This window comes from Hippoglossus stenolepis, chromosome 18 (assembly GCF_022539355.2).
Source record: "Hippoglossus stenolepis isolate QCI-W04-F060 chromosome 18, HSTE1.2, whole genome shotgun sequence".
Taxonomy (NCBI): domain Eukaryota; kingdom Metazoa; phylum Chordata; class Actinopteri; order Pleuronectiformes; family Pleuronectidae; genus Hippoglossus; species Hippoglossus stenolepis.
The window spans coordinates 19736066-19759647 of record NC_061500.1 but is presented as its reverse complement, the minus strand read 5'-3'; the positions used below and the strand labels follow the sequence as shown (position 1 = coordinate 19759647).

The following is a 23582-nucleotide window of genomic DNA, read 5'->3' as shown; positions in this document are numbered from 1 at the left end:
TGTTTAATATGTTTAATATGTTTTAAATGTTTTGAGTGTAAACTTGAAATCTTAAGACCGCACTAATTGGAGGTGTCTCTTTGGATAAAAAGCGTCAGCTAAATGACATGTAATGTAATATAATGTAATTGTTGGTCACATTAAACCAAAATCCTGAATTTGTCTCCCGTGCTCACTTTAGTGGAAACTTTGCCTCAATTTCTTATAATTTCATCAAACTGATGGAATGTGACTACATAGTTTAAAACGTGTTTGAGTTCTGTGGCAGTGGATTCAGGAGGTCCCATCCAACGACGTGCTGCTGCTGTGTGCACTGAACCTCTGTATGCAGACATTTCACATAATGAACATTTGCTGTTTCCATTAAAACGGTTTTAACATGCACATGTAAGTATTCAAAAAAATCAAATCAAATCAAATTGTTGATCGTGGATAATTTCTCTCCTATAAATGAAAATTGGTTGCTTTTGATAAAATGTATTGATGATGACTTGTATGACTTGTTTAACCTGCCTCCCCGCCCCCGAGATCAGCTGTTAAGCTCCGTCGCAGAGTGATGACGTAGAATCCCAGTGCCCGGCGCTGCTGTGGGTTGTGGTTGAAGTGAAGCAAACGAAAGGTGGGGATTTCCTCCGTGAGACAAACCGAGGGCCCGACACGGTGAAGCTGCGGGTGAGATAGAAAGTGGTGGAGGTGTGGACGCTGTGACTTGTAGGTGTTTTAAGAAGAAAACCGAGCCTGGTAGCAGCAGGACAGTGGCTCACCCCCCCCCCCTCTTTTACTGAAGGCTTCGTTTTGTACAGTGTTCGTCTGTGTCGTCACCAGTTGAACAATAATATGAGCACGAACCCCTGGATCAGGGGACGTGAAAGCTGTCCAACAACATTTATAAGCACTGATTTACGATACAAAGGAGCCCTATGGTCACACGTGCTAGATTACAAACTGCTAGGTCTCATCAGATTACATGATAACAAATAGAAACTGTATTGCTAACTTAATCCTGTGACAACTTTGCAGACAGCTGAATATTAGTTGCATTTAGAGAAAAGAAAAGTTAAAGACAGTTGAATTAGTTGGATGTGTTGAAAAGCATTGCTTAGCTGAAAAACCTGCAAGCCAAAGTTGAGCCGAGGTTTTGAAAGTTGGAGTCTGTACCTAAAAGAGTTGAAATGCAGACTCAACAATCGGGGGAAAAAAGATGAATCCTGATTGAAGCAAGATTTCAGAATTAGATTCAATAAATTGCTTTGAAACCATCTCAGCTAATTGAATGTGGGAGCTGAGAGTGGATCATGTCGCTGAAACAGGATATGCGTACAAAGCTGAACGTAGAAATAAATGACTTAAAACCGCTCTAAATGAATGAGGTGGTTCACGTAGAAAAGTGTGTGTGGAGGTAGCAATTGAGTTGAGGATCATAATATCAATGAGCTTTCCCCACAGGGATAATAACAATGTTTATTTAATCAGCCGCTCAGCGACACCTGCTTGTATGTACATGCAAAATGAAGCAGACATGACCATTTCAAAATCATCGAGCTGGAGATGCCTGTAGTCAATCAAGTCTGTGGGGCTGCTTCCAGCTCCTCTGGTTGTTAAAGTTTGTGGAAAAAAATCCATTGAGCACACAGCGTGAAAAAGCACAACGTTGTTTATAAATTAGCTTTAAATTGTGAGTAAACTTTAATTGTGAAGTATATGATGTGGGAGCTACAAGAGAAGTATAAGCATTTCTTAAATGACATCCTTTGAAAGTACATTGTGAGGATTATCTAGTGCTGACATCATTGTGTGAATGACAGACGTCAAGCTGAATGTTTTGATGTTTGAATGGTTGAAATTGGTTGAACTACTGTATGGTAGGAGTGGTTGAAGACTGAAGAAAAACACATGGCAAACAATCATGTGAATGCTGAATCAGCTGAATCTGCTTTAGTCTGTTGAATATCCACCTAAGTTCACCCAGTTAAGCAAACGTTAAGCTATATGCTGCAACGCTTTTCCCCTTTTCTGCTGTCCTTTGAGGGTGAGATGCACACTCCTGCATGAGAAGAAAGTCACACCAAATTCCATTTAACGATTACGTTTATCCAAATACAGCTTCCATAATCACCAATGATTCTCTGAGGACAGAAAAACTGAGGTCATGGGTACAAGTCTTAGCAAAAGTAAATCAAAATTAAAAAGCAGAAACAATTAGTCAGTTAATCGTGGATGGACGGAACACAGATCAACTCAGTGATTATCATACCGGCAAGATGTCAGGCTCTGGTGACAGCTTTTCCATTGTGGGGATTATCTCCTTTACCCTGTTTTTTTTAAGGCTGCCTGCAACTAATAACTAGTTAGACTATCAATTATTCTGCAGCAGTGATCCAATTTAACATAGTTACATTACATACACTGAAATTGAGATCAGGACAGCCGAGTGGAAGAACTGACATCCCTGCTGAACACTGGAACCAGCCAATCCACCGTTTGGAAAAACTTCTTAATATAAACCATCCCCACTTTGTTGAAATTCAGAAATTTTCCCCCCAAAATACAGAAGACATGACCTCAGTGTCCTCACTAACTACATTTTTTTCCAAATGAGATTTTGCTTGTACTGCGCATATATTTACTTGTGAAGCAGGTGTGAAAAGGATGTTGTTAAAGATGAAGCTTCTGTTGTGCTCTGTAGAAACATGTGTCTGGCTGAGTTAGGAAGCATGCTGCTGTGGTCAGTCATTAGTATCCAGCTAACTGAGGTGCAAGTTTCTCTCCTTCACCCTGCTCAGCCTGTACTTACACCTAATGAGAGGTTGTGTATTAGTGCATTACAGTGCTTACAGCGCTGTGATAACACGGTCTGCGTGGAGCTGGACTAATCATTTACAAGAGCCCTGCTCATTTTGGTCTTTACACGACCAAATGGCACTAAGAAAAACCAATGTTTAACAATAACATAATTCTCCTTCTAACATGAGGTCTGCGCATTTTTCAGTGAAGTGAACAGATAATTAATGCCTCACTTTTTGGCTCGCTCAGGTTACACAGTAAATCACTGTAGCAACACCTCGCTGTGTGAGCAGACTTCCCTGAATATCAAACTTCTAACAGCCAACACAACAGTTTGGATATTCTGTAACTTTCCAATAAAACAATGCTCACCAGCAGCCTTATCATCAGAAATAAGCTAAGCTGAGCAACATCGTCACAGTAACGTGATTGACACGAGGTCCGACACTCCTCAGGCTCTAATTGGTTGTTTAGAAATGGGAGCATTGAATTCTCCCTACAACATGTCATTGCTACAAGCATCAGCCATCTTATCTAGTCTCATCTACTACTGTCAGGACATCGTGACAGTTTTAGCAAATATGACTACATTTTATTTTTGTAAATGTAAAATACTAATAGTAATGTTTTCACTGCTGTCTGATTATTTTTCAGCAGGATTATAATCTATAATATATAATAATGTGATTTAAAAACTGAACCAACTTGCACCAAACTTAGTAGAAGGATGAGATCTGGATCATTTACTGATAATTTGAATGTTAGTGCCTCCATGCAGGCAACTGTCATAGCCAAAGTCCTTGATTTCAGACAAAGGTAGTCAAAAAGCCTCTAATTTTGAGCAGATGAACATTTTTAGCTGACATTTTAACATCAAACAAACATGCTCTCCTTCTTTATTTCAAATTTTGAAAAGGCAAAAATAAATAATAAATAAGAATTGAAAATTACATTAAGAATCAGTGACCAGATAATTAAATAGGTGACTCAAGTGTTTGATAGCAGTTGAGTTCACAGTTCTGAAACAGCAAACAGGCAGACCTTGTGTGTTTCCTCTTTTGGAGGCCTTTAGGTTTCTCATGGCCAAGCCTCATGGGGTCCCTGATGTTTGATCCACTCTCTGCGGACCCTCAATATGTCTTTTATTCTATCTATAATTTAATTCCTCTGCCCCCTGCTGAATGCTGCTGCATGGATAAATTCACAGCATATCAACTCATTGCTGTAAAACCAGACCCATAGTCAGGAGGTTGAGTCATTTAGCTGGAAGCTGGAAGCTGTGGTGAGGGGAGGTGAAGCGTCGGCTGAACAGCAGGCTGCAACAAATGCCAGGAAAATGATGTAACAGCAGCGGGAGTGATGACAGGTTTGCACCAGCTCTGTACACCTTCACCAATTAGGGCTGTCAGCTCACTCTGCCAGTCACAAGTTTGTGAACAACCTGTCTTTTAGTGTTTCACTGTTTTGGGTAACATCTGAAGCGACATGCTCATTACAAACATCCTCAGGAAAGAACAAACAAAATCAGGACGACTTTAATTTGACAAAAAAAGACACGGATCCGATTGAAAATGGCCCAGTGAAGAAGGACTTAGGGAATTTAGCATTATATTGTCCGACTTATTGTTCATGTTTCTATCAAACAGACCCGTAGTAACTCAGTATCCCCTGTTCCCATATCCCACAGTTATCATTTCCAGTAAGACTCATCCAAAAAATTGAGTTTGCCACTGGAAATTTGAGGAACTTATTGTTTATTTTGGCTTAAAGGAGACATCATACGTCATAATGTATTATGTGTATGTGGCCTATTGTGATTTTTTTGTGTGTTTTGTGTTTTGTTGAGGATAGGAGCTCCCTTTACCACAGACTTAGCATTTTTTATCTTTGCTGACCTTTGTCCTAGTTAAAAATACACACAAATTATGTGAATGAAGTGATGACAAGAACCGATGAGAAATTAGGTTTCACGTCATATTTTGCAGCAACGAATAACCCCAAAACATTCAATTTATAATGATATGAAATGGTGAATGCAAGAAAGCATCATATTTAAGTGGCTGAAAATCTGGTAACTATAATAAATTAAGCGGTTTCTTTAACCTTGTCTGTTTTTTTGTTGTTTTTTTTGCAGAGATGCACACCTCAGTGCGTGAAATTGATGTCTCCTCTCAGCCTGACTCCACCTACTTCCTGCGGGTGGACTGGAGGGGGCAGAGCCTAGGTTCAGGCTTCCAGTTGGTGCTAACTGATGGACAGGGAGCATGGAGAGGAGAAGGTAAAGACCTAGCCAAGCATGACCTCACAGCACGTCTTCACACGTTTTACACGTCTGACATGACGGATTTTCACTCGCCTGATATATGGTCAACCTCACCTGTTTGACCAAGCACACCTTTCTCACTTCACCTGTGCTCATTTTAGAGAGCACCATCGTTGACCTTCTCAGCTGCTCTGACAGTTACAGCCAGCCGTAGATTTATTAGTGTCCCCTACAACAGCCTGAACCCTCTCATGCCAAGATTCTTCAAGGAGCTGGAATCCAAGCTGGCTTCATGCAGATCCTACAGGATCATTACAGACATCCATTTTGTAACTCATGCCCAAGGATTATTACTGCGTGAGATCTGGGAATTTACAAGCAAAGACAAACACTTTTCTGCCACTGTCCTGAAGCAGCAGCACATTGAGTGTATAACATAGTTTACAAAAACATAAAGTGAATTATAAAATACATAAGAGCCAAAGCATAATGCAAGAGCTATGTCCCATAAGCATACAATTAAAACTAAGTGGTGGATTAAATTTCTTAATAAATGAATGCATAAGTCATTTTCTAAAAGAATCTTGCCATTGATCACAACCTAATATTCCAAATAAGTTAGAAGGTCTGAGAGTTTGTGTTCCAAACACCTCCTGTTATTCTCTTTTTCTTCGCTGAAGTAAGTTTTGATTGAGAGTTCCACATTGTGTATTCAGAGATTTCTCTCTCTGCAAACCACTACTTGTTATCTTGTGTGATTGCGCACTATAACCTGTTAGTTTTAACAGGTCTCTCCTTTGACCTTGGACATCAAAAAGGTGCTTTCACTCACATAACAGCGTCTGGAGGCATGTTTTCCTTTCAGCAGCCTTTTCTCTGAAGGCTCACGCTGTTAGTGTGAAAGAAATCCTAACAGCACCTCAGGATCCAGATGTTTCTGAGCAAGAACTGTTGAGATGCAGTCACTGCATTTGTGATGTAATATTTTCTTATCCATTGTTGACTTTAATTTGTTATCAATCAATCAATCAATCAAATTTTATTTGTATAGCCCATATTCACAAATCACAATTTGTCTCATAGGGCTTTAACAAGGTGTGACATCCTCTGCCCTTAACCCTCAACAAGAGTCAGGAAAAACTACTTAAAAACCCTTTTAACAGGGAAAAAAGAACGTAGAAACCTCAGAGAGAGCCACATGTGAGGGATCCCTCTCCCAGGACGGACAGAAGTGCAATAGATGTCAAGTGTAAAGGAGAACATCAGAAAGATAAAGGTTTTAGCAGCATTGATAAGGGTAAACATTTTGAAGTATAACTGAAGGTCAATGAATTGGTGGATTAATGTCATTAATGGTCAAGTGTCTGAGGAGAAATACTATATATCAAGCAGTCCTGCTGCAATCATAGTCTATGGTCAGCAGCCAGCAAGATCATGATCCACCATCAAGATCGGTTGCCATTATAGTCCACAGTCATTGTCCACTGCCGCCATTAGGATCCATCATCAGCTGCCACCTCGGTCGTGGTCCACCACCAGTATCTGATGCCAACACGATAAAGGATCTGCCTTTATTATCACGATCAGCCAGCACGATGCAGAATCCGCCATACTGGATCCACCATTACGACCTCTGATACGTGATCCACAGATCCTAATCCATGATGTGGCCACAGCCGCGGCCCTGGATCTGCGGACGATAAGGCAAAGGGACTCCGGGGAAGAAGTCAAGTCAGTAACATGTATTGATGGGATATGAATTACTTTGATGTGATAACGATTGAGAAGAGGAAGGAGAAGCTGGAAAGAGAAGCTCCGTGTGTCATGTGTCCCCCGACCTTCTAGACCTATAGCAGTTATATAATCGATATTGTATACATATCATTTTATACAGCCTTACTTTTTATGTCATCACCTCAGCAAGACTCATGACAGTAGACATGTTTGTGCAACTGTCCATCCCAGTCTCCAGTAGGCAGCATCTCAGCAATAACCTAAAGAGATTTTTTTTTTAAAGGTTCAGTGTGTAAGATTTAGGTGAAAGGGATCTATTGGCAGATATTGAATATAAAATAATCCTAGTGATGTTTTCACTTGTGTGTTTCATCAAATTGTACGAATTGTTGTTTTCTTTACCCCACAATGGGCCATTTATATTTAAAAACTTAATATTTACATCAGGAGTGGGTCCTCTCTACGGACGCTGCCATGTTTTCTTACAGTAGCTCAGACTGGACAAACTAAATACCTTTTTGAGTTTTTATAACAACTGTAGCTACCACAGGTTCTCTTTCATTTTTGGAAGGGGAGGGTGAGGTGATGGGCATTCAGCTGCAACATGCAACTTTACCACTAGATGTCACTAAATTCTACACACTGAACCTTTAAATTTGACACAAATCTTTAATTGGACTCAAAGAATAACTAATCACTTAGTTAGTGGTCACCCGTCCCTCACCAGACATGATTTTGACCACAACAACAGGATTTAATGTCCAAATTATGTCAATTTATCAGAAAAGTGTTGAATAAGCTGGGATTGTGTTTTTTTCTTTCATTTCCAAAAGGTCAAAGGTCAACTTAACTGTAACATCATAATGTTCTGCAAAACACTCTTCTGGCCATTATTTAACACTATACATCAGGAACACAAGCAGAGACTGTGGCCATATTTCCTGACTCTGGACTGGCTGGTTGATTCTAGTTCTCTGTAGTTCTGTTGCTGCTGCATGACAAACACTCAGGGTTCTGTTTTAATGATCTAAGCTCATGGTCCAAAGCTCATGGCACAAGTGCAAACCAAACCATTTTTTTCTATTTAATGACAGGAAAAGGTTGCTGCACCAGGTTCCAAAATATTTTGTTTACACCAAACTTGACGTGACTAGCATAATGCGACCCAGACAAGGCTCCAGAGAAGACAAGGAATTGAGAATACGAGCTTTGTGTGTCTCTTGATTGTCTTGTGGACAGGGTGCTGGCTTCTCTGGCAAATCCACAAAATGCTCAATGCAGTAGTTGTAATTACTTCAGCTAGTATTCTTCCTCTTTTCCAGGGGAGAACAGGCAAGTATTTACAAGTTGTGTTACTCACTACTATACTTACTACTCACACGTGTAACGGCAGTAAACAAAAATGGTCCTGCGGCGCACATCGTGAATGTAATGTGACATTAAAATTTGCTTCACGTTTGATCTCTTAATTAATCCTGGGTGTGTTTTGGGCGGAACATGCTCACATCCCCATTAAAAGCCAGGTACTCCTGCACCTCGGTGGATTGATATTATAATGTGGATATATATATATATATATATATATATATATATATTTATTTAAAATTTATTTTGCAATAATTATTGATATTGTTTTATTGCCCTACTTTAAAATAACTTTGAAATGAACACATTGAGACATCTCTGTACAGCCACTGAGCACGATAGGTGACTGCAGACTAGGTTTTCGCCATTCGCTTTCCGCTGCTTCAAGATAGCAATGCACCAGCAATGCGCCTGATCACACCTCATTTTAACATGCTCATGGGTGCTCAGATGCACGTTGCTGCAGTTGCATTTTAATAATGTATGTGCTGGATGGAAAGAAGACAGCTGTGAGTGTATGTCTGAAACTAGTAAAGACACTTGTGTTGCACTTGGCGCCGCATTACCTGGTGTTAGAAAGAACTCTTGGTGGTGTTACAGCTGTTTGATTGCATATGCTTACACACTGCCCGTATTTATATATTTTCCTGTTTTCAGTATATACATTTTTCTGTGAATGTTGAGCAGGTAATTCAGGGTTACCCTTGTTGTGTTTGTGTTCTGTGTGCAGTGAGGGACGCAGCGCTGTGTGAGGAGGCGAAGGAGCTGGAGATGCAGAAGGAGAGGTACATCCAGGACCTCCAGCAAGCACTGACTGGGACAGAGAGCTCCATCACCTACAGCTTCACCCTGACGCCGTCTCCACCAAACCACAGGTCCACGGTTACACTGGCATATGAGAAGGTGCAGAAAGACATCTCAGTAAGTGCCACAAAAACACAACTCTGACACAGAAAAGTCATTAGTCTTTTTATTGTATCTCAGCACAGATAACTGCAGGAGTTGATATACGAGCACATTTCACTCTGGCTTCATGGTCAGACATGTTTGTGTGACTGTGTTTATTTAAATTTCTCTCTGCCCCCACTGATGAGTCACCAGGTTCACTTAAAGAATGTAGTAGTAAACGTAGTAAAACATCAGTAAAATGTGGAGGTGATTGTTGACATTAGAGTCATGTTAAGAGCTGGCACTGTTAATGTTTCACATGACGTCAGTACTGCGTTTACTGTAGATAATGGTGCACCCTCATTTACCATGGCTGTTTAAAACCTCCAGAGAAAAGTGCACCAATGCTTGTTTTATTTTCCTGACTGAACTGAGGAAGAGATGAATGGTGTTAAAGTTGAGTCTGCTCTCACCTTCAGCTGGTCATGTTTTTCTAGAATCTTGAGTAGAGTCGTGGCTTCATATGATGGTTACAGTGGTACCTCACCACAGACGTGCAGTCAGTTAACCTATCTAAACGAATAATGACTACAAAGAATCATGTGTGATGAGAGACATTCCGATCATAGTAAGTTTCTGGGCACAGTCTTTTAAATAGCTTGGGTTGTTGAAAATATGATTTTCATTTGGTTCATAAATAATCTTCATTTCAGCAGGTCAAAAATATATTTAACTTTCATAGTGAACCCTGTGGCAAACTGTTTGCACATCAGCACATTTAGTCTGATTTATCATGTAACAAATAATCCATTTAAATGCACCATCGACTTTACATGTTCAAAATGACTTTTTAAAAAGTCATCAGAGGATTTGGGGACACGTGGTTGAAATAAATTGAAAATGAAAAATCCTATTTTTGACTATCATCTGATTTGATCTGTGAAAAAGAATGTTAATAGGAGTTATTGTTAACTTCTAGCAAACTCCAGACGTAGGAGTTAAAAGTGTAACCTGGGTGTTGACTGAAAGGACTTTACCAATCTGATGGCCTTTGGCAATGTACTGAGTTATCCCTGTTCAGGGGTCAGTTGTGTGGACACATTCATTCATTATGTTGACACAAACCTTTGTTGCCATGGTAGTTATGACAGAATGGAATTGTACATACGTCTTTTGAGGTAAAAGGGAAATGAACTGATCCCATTTTTTACAAATTTTTGTTTTTACAGAAGTGTACTGTTATGTGTCATCAGATGGTTTCGCTTGCTCACCATAAAATTCATAAGTCATAAAGTTATGAGTCATAATGAAAGGCTTCGGTCTAATTCCTGGTCATTTCCCTGTAATCGCAGCCCCTGTCCACCGCTGCAAAACACCAGCAGAGACTCACACATGTACAGGTGTTACATGAGGTGGTTAGCATACCAAACGTGTGTGTTTGGGCTCATGCAGTTTGTCAGCGTGCGCTCTGTGTGATGTGTATGTTTCTCTGTGATGACTGAGACATGTGGTATCAATGTTTCATAAGTGATTCCTGTTATTGGATCAATTGACATCAATAGATTTAAAGTGCAAGGTTTATTCACTCAACTGATCCAGTTTGTGTAGTAAAATCAGACTTTTTATCCACCATTGGCGATTCACAGCTGTTATAGTTTTCGTTGTATAACATTTAATGTGTCCGAAAAATCTGTTTATATCTGGTATATACAATTTGTGCCCAATGTTTTGAAAACAACTATGTGTGGAAAACAAAGGTAAAAGCGGGTGGTTGACTAACCAGAAGGTTGGTGGGCAGACACTGAACCCCATCCCCCTGTGTGTGAGTGGCAAAACTGTACTATAAAGTTCTTTGAGTGGTCATCAAGACTAGGAAAGCTCAATTTAAAAACAAACCATTGACCATAAAAATGTCTTTTTATCTTTTACTTATATTCCAGGGATCTTAACAGGGTGATTACTTGAGCCCAGTCCTCCTGTCCTCTGAAGTTTTGACTCCTGTGTTCATAAGCGTGCAGGCGTATTAATGTCTTTAACATTCACCAGCTCTATGTTAATGTTGCAGTAAATTTAGAATAGGTGGAGTTGCCCTCTGAGGTTTCTCCCTAAATAAAAGTGTCCAGTAGTTAATTAATGTAGACCTGTGAGTAAGAAGCAGCTTTTGAAACAAACGTGTCTCTATGACAACATGAGAAACTTTTTCCAGCACTGTCCAGCCAACATGCTGGTGTCTCAGACCAGTCCACAACATCCTCTTTGACCAGATGCTTTACAGCCCAGATGCCTGAAGAGCCTGCAAGTACCTGAATGTGTTCGGTGAAACTCTAACCATTAAAAGCGTAATACTGACCAAGAGTAGGATGAGGCAACACCTGGAAGTGTTTGCCAGAAGAGCTCAGAAGAGGTATTTCCATTTCGAGCACTATTTTAGCTGGCTGTGTAGTCTGAGGTTATTTATTTAACATTTCTAAGAGGTGGTGAAGTAATGGCTGGCAAATATTAGACACTATTAGACAAAGGCAGAGGGTGGGAAGGAGAGATTAGAAATAAAACAAAAAAGAGAAGACATACATCTGATTTATTGACTTAAATAGAAAATTAATTGTAATGACACGGTTATTGTTATGAAATTGTATAATTAGGGAAAAGTGATACAATGGAAAATTAACAACAGCAGTGAGTCATTGATTAAATAATCCACCGCACTGACTGTTTGTCTCTCTTACCCAGTCTGTACAGACACACAGCTGTGCCTCTCACCTCTGTAAAGGTCACTTATTTAGGGAGGTGATGGTTGCAGAGGTCAGGGGTGATTGGCACTGTTCTGCCTGTTATCTGTGCGCAAACGTGATTAGGGGAAAACTTTATCCCCCAGGGGACAGTCGTCTTATACTGCATGTCTGTGAGAAGGCCAAAAACTTAAACTAACATAGGAAGAAAACAAATATTGTAGCCTGTGGAAGATTAATGTTCTCTAAAGCTGTGCTAATCCGTGTGTTTATGTTTTTATACATCAAGTATGGATCAGATGAATGTAATAGAAGTAACCCCTGGGGATGAATCACAAAGATGTGTCACCTGACAATCTGCATTGTTTTGATTTGCTCTGCTCACATTAGCCTTATTTTCAGCAGCAGACAGCTGTTCTCATGTAGAAAAGCTCAGATAAAGCTGCTGTCCACTGGTGCAACTGGTGATTATAGAGCTAGATGTGTCCCTCAGAAGATGGTGGAGACCAAACACAGCTAAAAAAGAGCTAATATTGCTCTGTGTAAATCAGCAAGTTCACATCAACAACTTTGTAATGTGAAAAAGTGTTGTTTTGAGATGGTAAGTGGCAAAACAAACCTAAATTATTAAGTTAGCTCTAATGAAAAATTGGATATAAATCAATGCTGCCTTTGCTGAATGACATAAACCATTTTAAAGACGGCAATATTTCAGAATACAATCTGTTTCATAATATAGTTTTTATTTATGCTTTTTGGGAAATCATTCTGTCTTCCATCTCTTGCTGGTTTGTTCGTTTGTCCTTAAAAAGGTTAATGGATTTCATAACAAACACTGATGTCTAATACAGTGTGTGTTGCTTCAGTCATCGCAGGTTGGCTTAGCTTGTCAAAAAGATCAGCACAACCTGGAAAACTCAGAACATAATTCTTCCAAATAGAAAAAAGACAATGAAAAACAACTGGAGTTTTTGGTTAGCATCATCAATAAGATCTGTTTAACATTGATAAGAATGTCACACTGGCAGGGTTTTGGGTTTGACTCTCCTCTGTCCCTTCATATACAGAAACTGCATTTGCCATTTAGTGAAAGTCTGTGGGCAACAGTGAAAACACTGGAATTAATATGCCGTGTCCATTGTGCCAGAGTTTTATGATCTTTCTTTCACTTTTGTTCTCTTGCTACAGTTCAGGCTGGGTTCTGTTTTGTTGAAGTCTGTCGCAGAGCCAGCGGAGGCTGTGAGGGAGTTACTGATTCACAGTCTGCAGAAGGGAAATACACTGGACCACCAGAACCAGGATCTAGAGGAGGAGAACCGGAAACTAAGACAAGAACAGCAACGCATCACTGCAGAGTAAACACACATGACACACAGAAACCAGTGTCTCCACTACTCGGAATCAGAAACAGACGGGTTCTACCGAAGAGTTCACTGAAAGTTGAGGGAATATCTGGGATATACAGTACAGTAGTTTTCAAAACATATTTATGACGTTAAATGGTGGTTTACAGCTGGTATATCACTTCAAATCACACTGCAGTGGAAACTAAATAGCTTTACTCCAGGATTTGTACTTAACTTGAGTTTTGCCATCTTCATGCCAGTTTAAACTTCAACTCCAAGACATGTCAGAAAATCTTGTACATTTTACCTAATTTCATGTGTCTGTTAGTTACACTTACTTTGCAAATTATGGTTTTGATTGATTTTGACTGATTGTGCTTGAGTACTAGTGTAATAGTCTACATGTTCCAGAACTATTAGACCTACAGGTCTACAATGTCATTTTTATATGTCATGTCAAATTGTATTGTTTGCGTGCTGGACGTTGTGTGCAGAGCTTTTTATAAACAGTCTATGGTGCAGAGTGAAGTTAAACAATTTTGCATTCATTCTAACTGTTTTTTCAGTTTTTTTATAGTCAAAATCTTCAAAATAAGATTACACGTACAAAGAATCAATTACAAATACCTTAATATATCACCATCCAATATTGATCCAAACAAACAGTTGTTCTCACTGATGTATTCGGGAGCTCTGTGATGCTGAAGAATTCATTCAAACCTTTATTATACAGTGAAAGGCCACTGAGAGCAAGCTCTCTTTTTCAATACAAATATACAGTATAAGAAACAACATCCACCAATGTAAAAAGATAGATTGATAAGCAATACAACAATATAAATTATAAGAAACGATAAAAGTGATAAAACAAATGATGTTGGGTATATTAATCAAAAAAAGACAAACGCACATTTATTTGTATAGCACATTATCATACAGGGTGGTCATTTAATGCACTTTTAAGAAATAAAAGAAGCACAAACGTGCAGATTAGAAGCGTAAAACATTTATAAAAAAGTATAGAATCGATGTAAAGCACAAATTTTTAATTATGTTAAAGTTAAGGCTCAATTATACAACACATTCATGATTATAGTAAATCAGAGTCTGATGTTTTGATGTTCATATGCAGTGCAGCATACCTTCTTTAATTCTTGGCTTTATTTAAAATCAGCCCCTTGACTCCTCCATCCATCACGGTCAGCTGTAGTGGTGTTATATTTCTCTGTGTGTTGGTTTCATAGGAGGTTTATGGATAAAGTTACGAAGAAAAGTTGTGACTTCCACATTTTAAGACTTTTATGTATTTTTTTCTGTGTTTCTTTATTTCTAAGCATGAAGCGATACGTTGGTGGTAAAGAAGCCCTGGAGACAGAGCTCTACTCTCGATTTGTCCTCGTCTTGAATGAGAAGAAGGCAAAGATCCGCAGTCTGCAGGAAACTGTCTCACAACTGCAGGAATCCAGGTTTACCGCTTATAGTTGGATGTTGTCCATGTGTATCTCCTTCAAACTCAGCTTTTGCATTGGAGAAGGTGAAAGATTCCATGTTTAAACTTCATCTGATAGTTCAGCTACTTTCAGATTAAATGATGAACAGTCAGTGTCAGCACTTGGTTATCCACAAACACTACAACACTTTTATCTGTTTCAGATGATTCACCTTCAGATTTTCAGAAATGAACTCACATACATTTACTTTAGAGTAATGAATATTAAAAGAAAATTGTCCACGGAGTCATTTCCTGTGTGGTTAAAATCATGTGACATATATTTACATATATTTCTAAACTGTTGTGTTCCACATTGTAGAACAGAAAGAATAATTTTCTGTCTCTGGTTTCTGTTGTGGAAGTTCTGAGGGAGAGAAAAATAAGGATTCAGTAAAATCCCACCAAACAGCAGCAGAGGAGGATGAATATGGAGGGAGCACTGACGAGGAGCCAGAGGAAGTGAAGTGCACGGCAGCCTCCACTTTACAATCCCGGGGTAAGATCTCTGCCAGTGAAGCCCCCTACTCTTCTGCTTCTGGGTTTTACCTCAAACTTTGCATTGTCCCACCTCCATTAACCCGTGCTCCGGTGAATCATGAAAAAAAGACTGCAAATAGGCTCCTGACTGACACAAAGAATTTCCGTTACAGCTTCTTTTAGTGATTTTTCTTTACCTTGATGAACTTGATTTAACCATGATTTTTCAACCTAATGTAAACTCAACATAATACCAATTCAGAGACAAAAAATAGCAAAAAACGTGTTTTGAAAGACAAACTCTGAGGGGCTGCAAGACAAGCAGATGCTGCTTAGCTTGTTTTTCTGATAACTTAAGTTAAAAACCACCAAAATCTAAGAAGTGAATCATTAACATTTGACTTAAAACTGGTTTAAAAAATCTATTTGGACTCTTCTGTCAGGCAAACAACAGATCCACTAAGGGGGATATGATGCCACTGATAGGCGACCAAATGAAACACATGGTTACCCTGATTAAAACTCGAGATTTCCCTAGATGTGAAAATTACTGGAAATATTTGGGATAAAGAAAGTTTTCAACATATACAATATAGGACTTGTTGTTTTTACACATTTTAAATGTACATATTATTTCTAAAAAAGATGAGAAAAGATAAAACTTTGTTTATACCACACTGGAAAAACTCACTAAGATATACTTTAAAAATGACGATGTGAACCAATATTAACTGTAACCAAAATGAACAAAATATCCAATATATCATGCATAATTATTGATAGAACCTCAAATCTGAAGTACCACATGTTGTAGTACAGAGCTTAGTGAAACAAAAACAAGGCTACACTGCTTTCAGTTTTATTTTTGTGTAACTGAGCCTATTGTTTATTGATGTGTCTCGGTAGGTAGGGAGGGAAAGTTGGTTGGACGGAAAGAAAGAATTTGATCTCAGTAACAGCAGCTTATGTCTGATCACCCCTCCTCCTGCTAATGTTAGCAGTTGTTGAATGAGTAAAGTCAAAATTCTCCATATTACCTCACAGTTTTTATTCCTGTCAAGATTCCTTTAGAGCAGGGACTTTTCCAGGAAGCGTAGTTCCAGGCCAAACTCTTGACTCTATTATTATGTCCAGACATTTCTCTTAGTCAACATGATGGCAGTTGACAGAATGAGTTTTCATACGGGAACATTCACGAAGCATCTACTGAGAGTACTTCATTTTGTCGTTTGAGAGGATTAGTTAACATTAAATCACACAGGGCAGAAAATGGCTGTTGCAGGTGTTCTGACTGTGCTTCAAAGTCACTGAGAGCAGAGAAGAGCAGTAACATAACTTACTTCAAAACACAACAATATTAGTGCTAGTTGTGAAAAAAGCTAAATATAACTTTTCACTTTTGTGAAATATGAGAATGATATTTTTTTGGAGCCGTTGCCATGAGAACTGAGTGTGTTTGCACCATTTCTGTGTTTTTCATGCCCAGAAACTAAGCATGACATCACTGAGAAGGAATTGTGTAATGCAGAGTAGCGAGCCTGCGAAATGACATCCCAGAACACCTTTGAAAACAAGCAGCTTCCGAGGCTGACGTTACACTTCATCAACCTTTACACTTCTGCTCCAATGTGGCCCGGGTGGGATTAAAGTGTCGTCAGCAGGAGGATGGATGTTATGGGTGTAGGTGTGCGTTTAAGATGGATGTGAACAGAACATTAGTTACCCATCATGCAACTGAGACAGATTTTGCCCTTCTCTCAGCAGATTTTTCCACTTTCTCACATGTGTGAATTGTCCACAACCAAGTCGGGTTTCTTTGATGAATTAATGTTATTTTTTTTTTTTGTGGTGACGCACGCCCGAATGTTTCCTGGGACTTCCCCTGCTTCTCTCTGGGAGAAAGCTCGCAGGATTTGTATTGTTTCTGTTGCTAAGACAATAAGTCAGGTTGCTGCATGTTTCCAGTTATTGCCAACAGGTTTAGGGAGAAGAGGGTAGGGAAGAGGATTAGGGGACAGGAGTAAATCTGGGGTTATGGTTTGTGTTTTGTCCTGTGTGGTAGAGTATGCATAGATTCTACTGCTACTGCTGTGAAAGCCGTGCGTGTGTGTGTGTGTGTGTGTGTCCCGCCCAATTATAAAAAAGGTGATTTCTACATCTTCGAGTTCCCTTGGGCACTAACTACCATGAGGTAAATATTTGGGGCTATTATTGAAATATCACAGTAACACAGTAGAGCCCCTTTGTAGCGCAGAGTTTTGGATACGTGGATATGTTATTTAGTGTAGCTTCGTTTATCATTAGTGTTTTTATGTTGTGAAAAAATGCTGTTAAATGCAAGGTGATCACGGGTTGGCAGCAAAAGGTGTACACATCCTCGCTCGTGTGACCCAGTTTTTTCAGTGCCTGAAATCAAGATTGATTGTCAGGCTCATATACCGCATGGCAAACCAAGACCCTCATGCTTCAAGTTATGCAACTCCAATCCCACAGTATGAGGATATTACATTTATTTTTGTCTTGAATTCTGCCTGAGATATCTGATGAGTCAAATTGAATTAATTTTGCAGATTATTTGAAGTTTCCCATCTGTGTCCATAATTCAGGGACAGGATATGATATACTAATGATCTCAGATATTGATTCACAGATCAATTAAATAATATTGACCATCTGTCTCTCCTTTAGGCCACTGTTTTATGTCTGGTTCATGCTCTCCACAGACTCCTCTACACCAAGCCCACTGGATGGCAGCCTAAAGGACATCACAGACGTGGCCCCCTGTCGCAAACGGCGGTTTCGTCACCTCAAGGCCTCGGACCCTGCGCTTAAAAGACCAAACCAACAGACTTCCCATAGAAAGAGGTAGGAGTCTGTCTGCTTAGCATTTCTACCAGCTTGTCATTTGCATGTGTCTTGCTGATTGTCCGTGTTGCTATAGTTTTGTTTAGACACTGTGTGAAAAGTAATTCCTCCTCCATAATATTCCCCTGCTTTATGGTGTCAGTTAATGCCTTTTCTGGAGCAGTTTACTGGCCTGGTAGCACATAAACCATTCATAGAAATCTCCTTAAATGTGTTCATGTAGTCAGGGTGTGACATCTCCAACCTTAAATAGCACACACCAATGCACAATCTATTTAAACACACTTTATTGTTACAAGTTAAAACAACCTCCCTATTTTACTATAGAGAAACAAATACTTAGTGTTATATGGTGTCTTTCTTATTTTCTTTGTGAATTCCATCCCTTTGTCTCATCTTTCCTTTCCTTTCCCTTCCTTTGCCCACAGAACCCCCCTCCTCTTCTTCTTTTCCTCCCCCCTCAACCACACTTGTCTTGAATGGGGAAAATCAAACATCATAAAAGTTCCATGTCAGGGATCTTCTTTATGTCGGGCAATTACACCCAATCTACCGCAGCTCTCTAAGATTTTAACCTTTGGACCTGAACATTCACATGGTTGGAGGATGCCCCCACTAAATTGCTGTTGAGCTGTACGTGAAGTATACACAAGGCTAAAGTGGCAGTAGAGCTAATCTCATTGGTATGGTAGCAGTCAGTTGAAACCAGGGATTGACCACAACACAATCAGTGACGTAAATATGTGAAGGGATGTCGAGAGCTATGTAGCAAAGTATGTGTTTCACAGGGAACACGTGTACATAAACACGCCGCTCTGATTGTTTTTCATTAATTTATGGTATCGTGTATGAAAGGAAAAATAGCACAGTGCAAGGTCAGAATTTGTATTTGACCACTGTGATGATGCAGTTGGGGTATCAATGTAGAAGGCTCCAATAAAACAAACCTGTGTCAACATTTGGTGGCGCTAGAGGCTTGGTGAAGTAAGGCATGCTAACTCACAGGGCTAATTTGCAAGCTAACTACTAATACCAATGACTGTATATAAAGATAGACAACAGGTCTCCTCTTTCTCGCACTGCACAAAAATGAGGCCAAAATAACTCTGATACAGGCGCTGGTCATTTGGACCCAGAGTCTGTACAATAGTGATCATGGAGTGGAGCTGTGGTATCAAAGTCCTGTCTATTTACCCATCCTACCAATCTATAGATTTGTTCCTAGCATTGTCAATAATTAATTATACGTTTTCACATATTATTCAAAAGTCATATTGATGATACCCTACTTTACTTTGGTTTCCAAGATTCCTGTTGTAAAGTACAAATCATAAAAGTTGGAAGTGAAAGATTTTACAAAAATGCCAGCCATACAACATTCAATGCCAACAAGGCAAATTAAAATCAGAGATGATGATTCAAAATAAATGGTTGTATTAAAAGTGATGCAATGTTTTTTTACTACATCACTTTTTTTCACCTTATTTCATATTCTCAACGCACTAATGGAAGTAACAGTGGTCGTTAGCTGTGAGGCGAACTGTAGCTCTGATGAGGTCGGAGGCAGTTTTCGTGTCTCAGACTAAACATGTCCCTCCACACTGAGCTACATAAAGTATGTGACATGTTTTGCCATAGATGACTGCAGAGCTGAGCGGGAGTCAAGAAGTACCTTTATTACATCACTGAACTGAAGAGAAGTGTAGTTTGGTTTGACCATCAGTTTAACCTTTTTCCAGCAGCAAAGCAGTTGCAGCAGCAGTTTCCACTCGTGTCCCCTTCTGTTACGGCCAAGAGAAAGTCCAGCTGTACACCTTTAGGGCGTTTACTGCATTCCTCTTAGAGGTAATATCAAATTCTGCTCTCACGGTTTATTGGCGATAAAAGACCAGTGTTGTCCTGCAGGTTTATGATTTATGCTGCTGGGCTTCAACCACTTCAAGATTATGTCTTCTCTATCAGACTGTCTGTTTTATCTCTTTAACCACCCAAACACATGCTGCCGTGGCTTTAGGCGGGCCAGCTGGTGATGAGACGATCGCTAGAGTCAGCCTCAGGAGGGAAGACTTCTTTTCCATCCTGCAGTTTTTATGTGAATGCACAGCTTCACTAATGAGTTTGTGGAAAACATCAGGAAGCTGCATCAGAACACACGTCATATGTTCATAGTATGGTCTTTGTTGTTAAAACTCTTACAAAGAGCATGGAAAATTATAGGTTACAACAAAACATATTTTCTCACTTAGTCCTAGGTGTCTCTCAATGCATATAGTTGTGGTTTTATTTGTCAGTGGACTGGGACATCCAGTCTCCAGTACACGGGAACTGCTTTCTGCTTAAGAGGTCTCTTTGACCTTTGTTGACAATAGCTACATATTTTCAGTATTTTAAGTATCGAGAAGTTTGACAGAAAAAGGTTTTATGCCCACTTGAGGTACTACTCTACTCTCTTATAACAGCAGTCGGGGTGTCAATGTAGAAGGATCCAGCAACACAAATCTGCTTGGTGGTGCTAGCAGCTTGGTGATGCTTGGTGATGCCTTTTTAGCAACATTTGAAAAGTTTGCTTCAAATATGCTTGAGCATTGGAACAACAGGCTTTAACAGCACTGCAAATTAACTTCATCCACCTTTGACATGTTGGGTTTGAGAGATCGATCTCTGATGTCTCGTTGAGCGTAACATATATTTACCCTGCACGCTGTTTTTTTGTGTTTATGTACAAAATAACTCAACACCACATAGACAGATTCTGACCAAACTCAATCAAAGGTATAGATTAAGGTCAACTACAATATCTTTATCTCCGCAGATACCATCTAAAGCCTATATTGTCACAAAGAAGTAAGAAAAGTATCCATCAATCAAATCTTACATCTTCAGCCCATATTCCCAAATCACAATTTGCCTCATAGGGCTTAACAAGGTGTGACATCCTCTGCTCTTAACCCTAGACTGGAGCGAGGAAGCACCCCCAAAATAAAACCTTTTAAAGAGAAAACAATATGGAGAAACCTCAGAGTAGGCTGTGAGGGATCCCTGTCTCAAGATGGACAGAAGTGTTGTGTGTAAGTTGTAAGTAATTAATTTGAGTAGGCATATTGTATGGGTAAAGCAATCTAGTTGCAATCATAATCCACAATCAGCTGCCACAACAATCCACGATGTGGCAGCACGAGCATTCAACAATAAAGCACAAGGACACCGGGGAATAAGTCAAGCCAGTAACATGTATTGATGGGACATTAAACAGGATGATCATTCTGTTATTTTTTAGCTAGTTGCTGTTGACATACACCTCTATGTGATATTCGGTTTGGTGATCCTGAAGAGGAATTTCTTTGAGTTTGTGTTTACAGAAAGAACTGAAAACGGACCCCTGAATTGAGCAAATTACTCTTTAGGGGAGAACTTTGGAGCATATTCACTGAAGGGTAAATGTGTTTTTTTTTTGTTTGGTTCACCAAATCCTTTCATTTCTTAGACATTGTTGAATGCTGTTATACTCTTGTCTTAACACAGTGCAGCAGGGGGTCCGGGGTCTTGGACTTGAAGTGGGGAGCCAAAGTCAGCCACTGATCTCAAAGGACAACTTTCTTCTTTTCTCCTCTCTGTTGTTTCTAGAGTTGCTGCTGAGTCAGACTATCACACAGTTCTGAAGAACTGCTGCCGCACATCCAAAACCTAGCAATACTACTGCTCTTGTGCCCATGTGTCCCATTCGCCAGGTTTTCATTTGGGACATGGCCATTTAGAAACTCTTCCAAAGCAATGTCTCAATCGGACATTGACTCTGTAGTTGTCCAATAGAGGGTGAATATATCGTGTCTAAGCTCCTCTTAGCACCAATGGCTGTGCCACATGCAGATGGCTGTAAATGGTGCCATCCATCCCCGACTGCTGTCACTAGTTGGTAGTGTTGCCCATTACAGGCTCATTACCAACTCTGACTGCTACAACAAGAAGCAGCAGTGAGCCTATGAGCAGCTGTGGTTGGATGTTTGATGGCTGCAGAAGCTGCCCACCCCCTACCCCCCTGAGCTGGCAAACACTCGCTGTAAAAGAGAGGCCTTTGTCTGAGATGGCTAACTTGGGGGGCTAGAGTTGTTGGCAGCCCTACACCCAACTATTGTTTTTGGCCATTTCCATTACTCCTCAACTCATTCGGCTTCCTGTGATACCTCCATATTTATCTGCATATAGGTCATCCACAGAGGAGACAGAGAGGAGGAAGAGAAGCAAGAGCAGAAAATTAAGGGAGTGAAAGAGCCTGCAGAGAGTTAAATGAAGTCCATATGAACAGAAGACAAGGATGACTAATTACAGGGATTGCGCAACATCTTGGGAGATAAACTGCCTTACTTCTCCCTCAGAGCCGACACATGTTGTGTAGCCGCTTAACAAAGACACATAAATCCAGCTGTAACTCAAAAGAACAAACATCTTCTCTGCAGATTTTTGAAATCAATAAACATGGTACAACATGTTAATTACTGAGCTTTAGAGATGACGATAGCTGTGTTTTCAAACTTTGGACCGAGCCAGACTGTTTCCCTCTGCTGCTTTTTAAGCTAAGCTAAGCATGTCCTGACTCCTGCTCTGTAGTGAATACACAGACATGAGACTGAATATCCATCTTTTCATCTCCCTCTTTATCAGAAAATAATTCTATTTCTCAAAATGTTGAACTATTCACTCATTAACAAAACAAGCATCATTGTGGTCCTCTGGGTTTGACACATCACTAAAAACTAGACAAGTTTTAAGTTTTTATTGTTCAACAGCTGGCTGTTCTGATGCTCATGTTCATTTTTTTTGACATATTGTAGTTATCTGTTAATGTGTCCGTCGGATCTTCAGAAGTGTCAGTGTACTAAGGTGTAAGGTTTGCCTTTGCCATGAAAAAAAAACTTGCAGTGAGACACTCTCTCTCCTTCTCACAGGGACCAGCTCTGTGAACTATCAAACATCGCTCCTAGCCATCACAGATAATCACTGCAAGACACGGGACTGGTAGGGTTTTAAGTATGTGTTTGCATTTTGCTTTACACTAGGATCAGCACCGTTTTTATAGGTTGTTGTGAGCTGTGGAACTCTGTATAACATGTGAATATAGTTTATGAACAGTTTTACTCTCGGCACTGGACCCTCCTAAAAGGATCAATACGAAGATATAGGAAAAAAAACGTACACACACGTATATCCTGTTCTAATTATGTTTATTTTGTGTGATGTATCTCAATATATATATATATATATATATATAAACAAAGTGGGGATCGAACATCATGCTTTGGTCAAACTGCTCACAACTTATTTGCAACCTGCACCTTCAATGATAGACATAAAGTAAGATTAATGAAATATAATTTTTTCCTTGAACATCAGTTTTGTATCATTTGGATATTTTTCTAAGTGAATTACTTCTATCTTTACTTAGCATCCTAAGACCCTTGACTAGTTCAGAGTCCATAAATGGATAAATTAGGTGAAATTGATTTTTAAAAGTATTGGAACATTTGTAATGTGGCTGTGGAAAAGCTAGTACATATTGTAGATTTACTTTGTCACACATTTCAAATGCAGAAGCTTTCTAGCTAACGGCTTGCCAATAACACACGTGATAATATTGCAGTATC

At 39.5% G+C, this 23582-nt stretch overlaps 1 protein-coding gene across 3 annotated transcripts in view; it reads left to right on the top strand.

Annotated features, from left to right (window-relative positions):
- Positions 1-536: 536 nt before the first annotated feature.
- xrcc4 (X-ray repair complementing defective repair in Chinese hamster cells 4) overlaps positions 537-23582 on the top strand; it is a 28807-nt gene continuing 5761 nt past the window's right edge. Inside the window, exons 1-8 of one of the 3 annotated variants that reach the window (XM_035184795.2) lie at positions 537-672; positions 4919-5062; positions 8877-9067; positions 12952-13118; positions 14444-14575; positions 14964-15097; positions 17802-17943; positions 18372-23164. In XM_035184795.2, the coding sequence (XP_035040686.2) occupies positions 4921-5062; positions 8877-9067; positions 12952-13118; positions 14444-14575; positions 14964-15097; positions 17802-17943; positions 18372-18573 (1110 nt within the window). In that variant the 5' untranslated portion in view covers positions 537-672; positions 4919-4920 and the 3' untranslated portion in view covers positions 18574-23164. Of the gene's footprint in view, positions 673-4918; positions 5063-8876; positions 9068-12951; positions 13119-14443; positions 14576-14963; positions 15098-17801; positions 17944-18371; positions 23167-23582 lie in introns of those variants that run through there. The other 2 variants (XM_035184796.2, XM_035184798.2) reach the window with 2 other exon arrangements.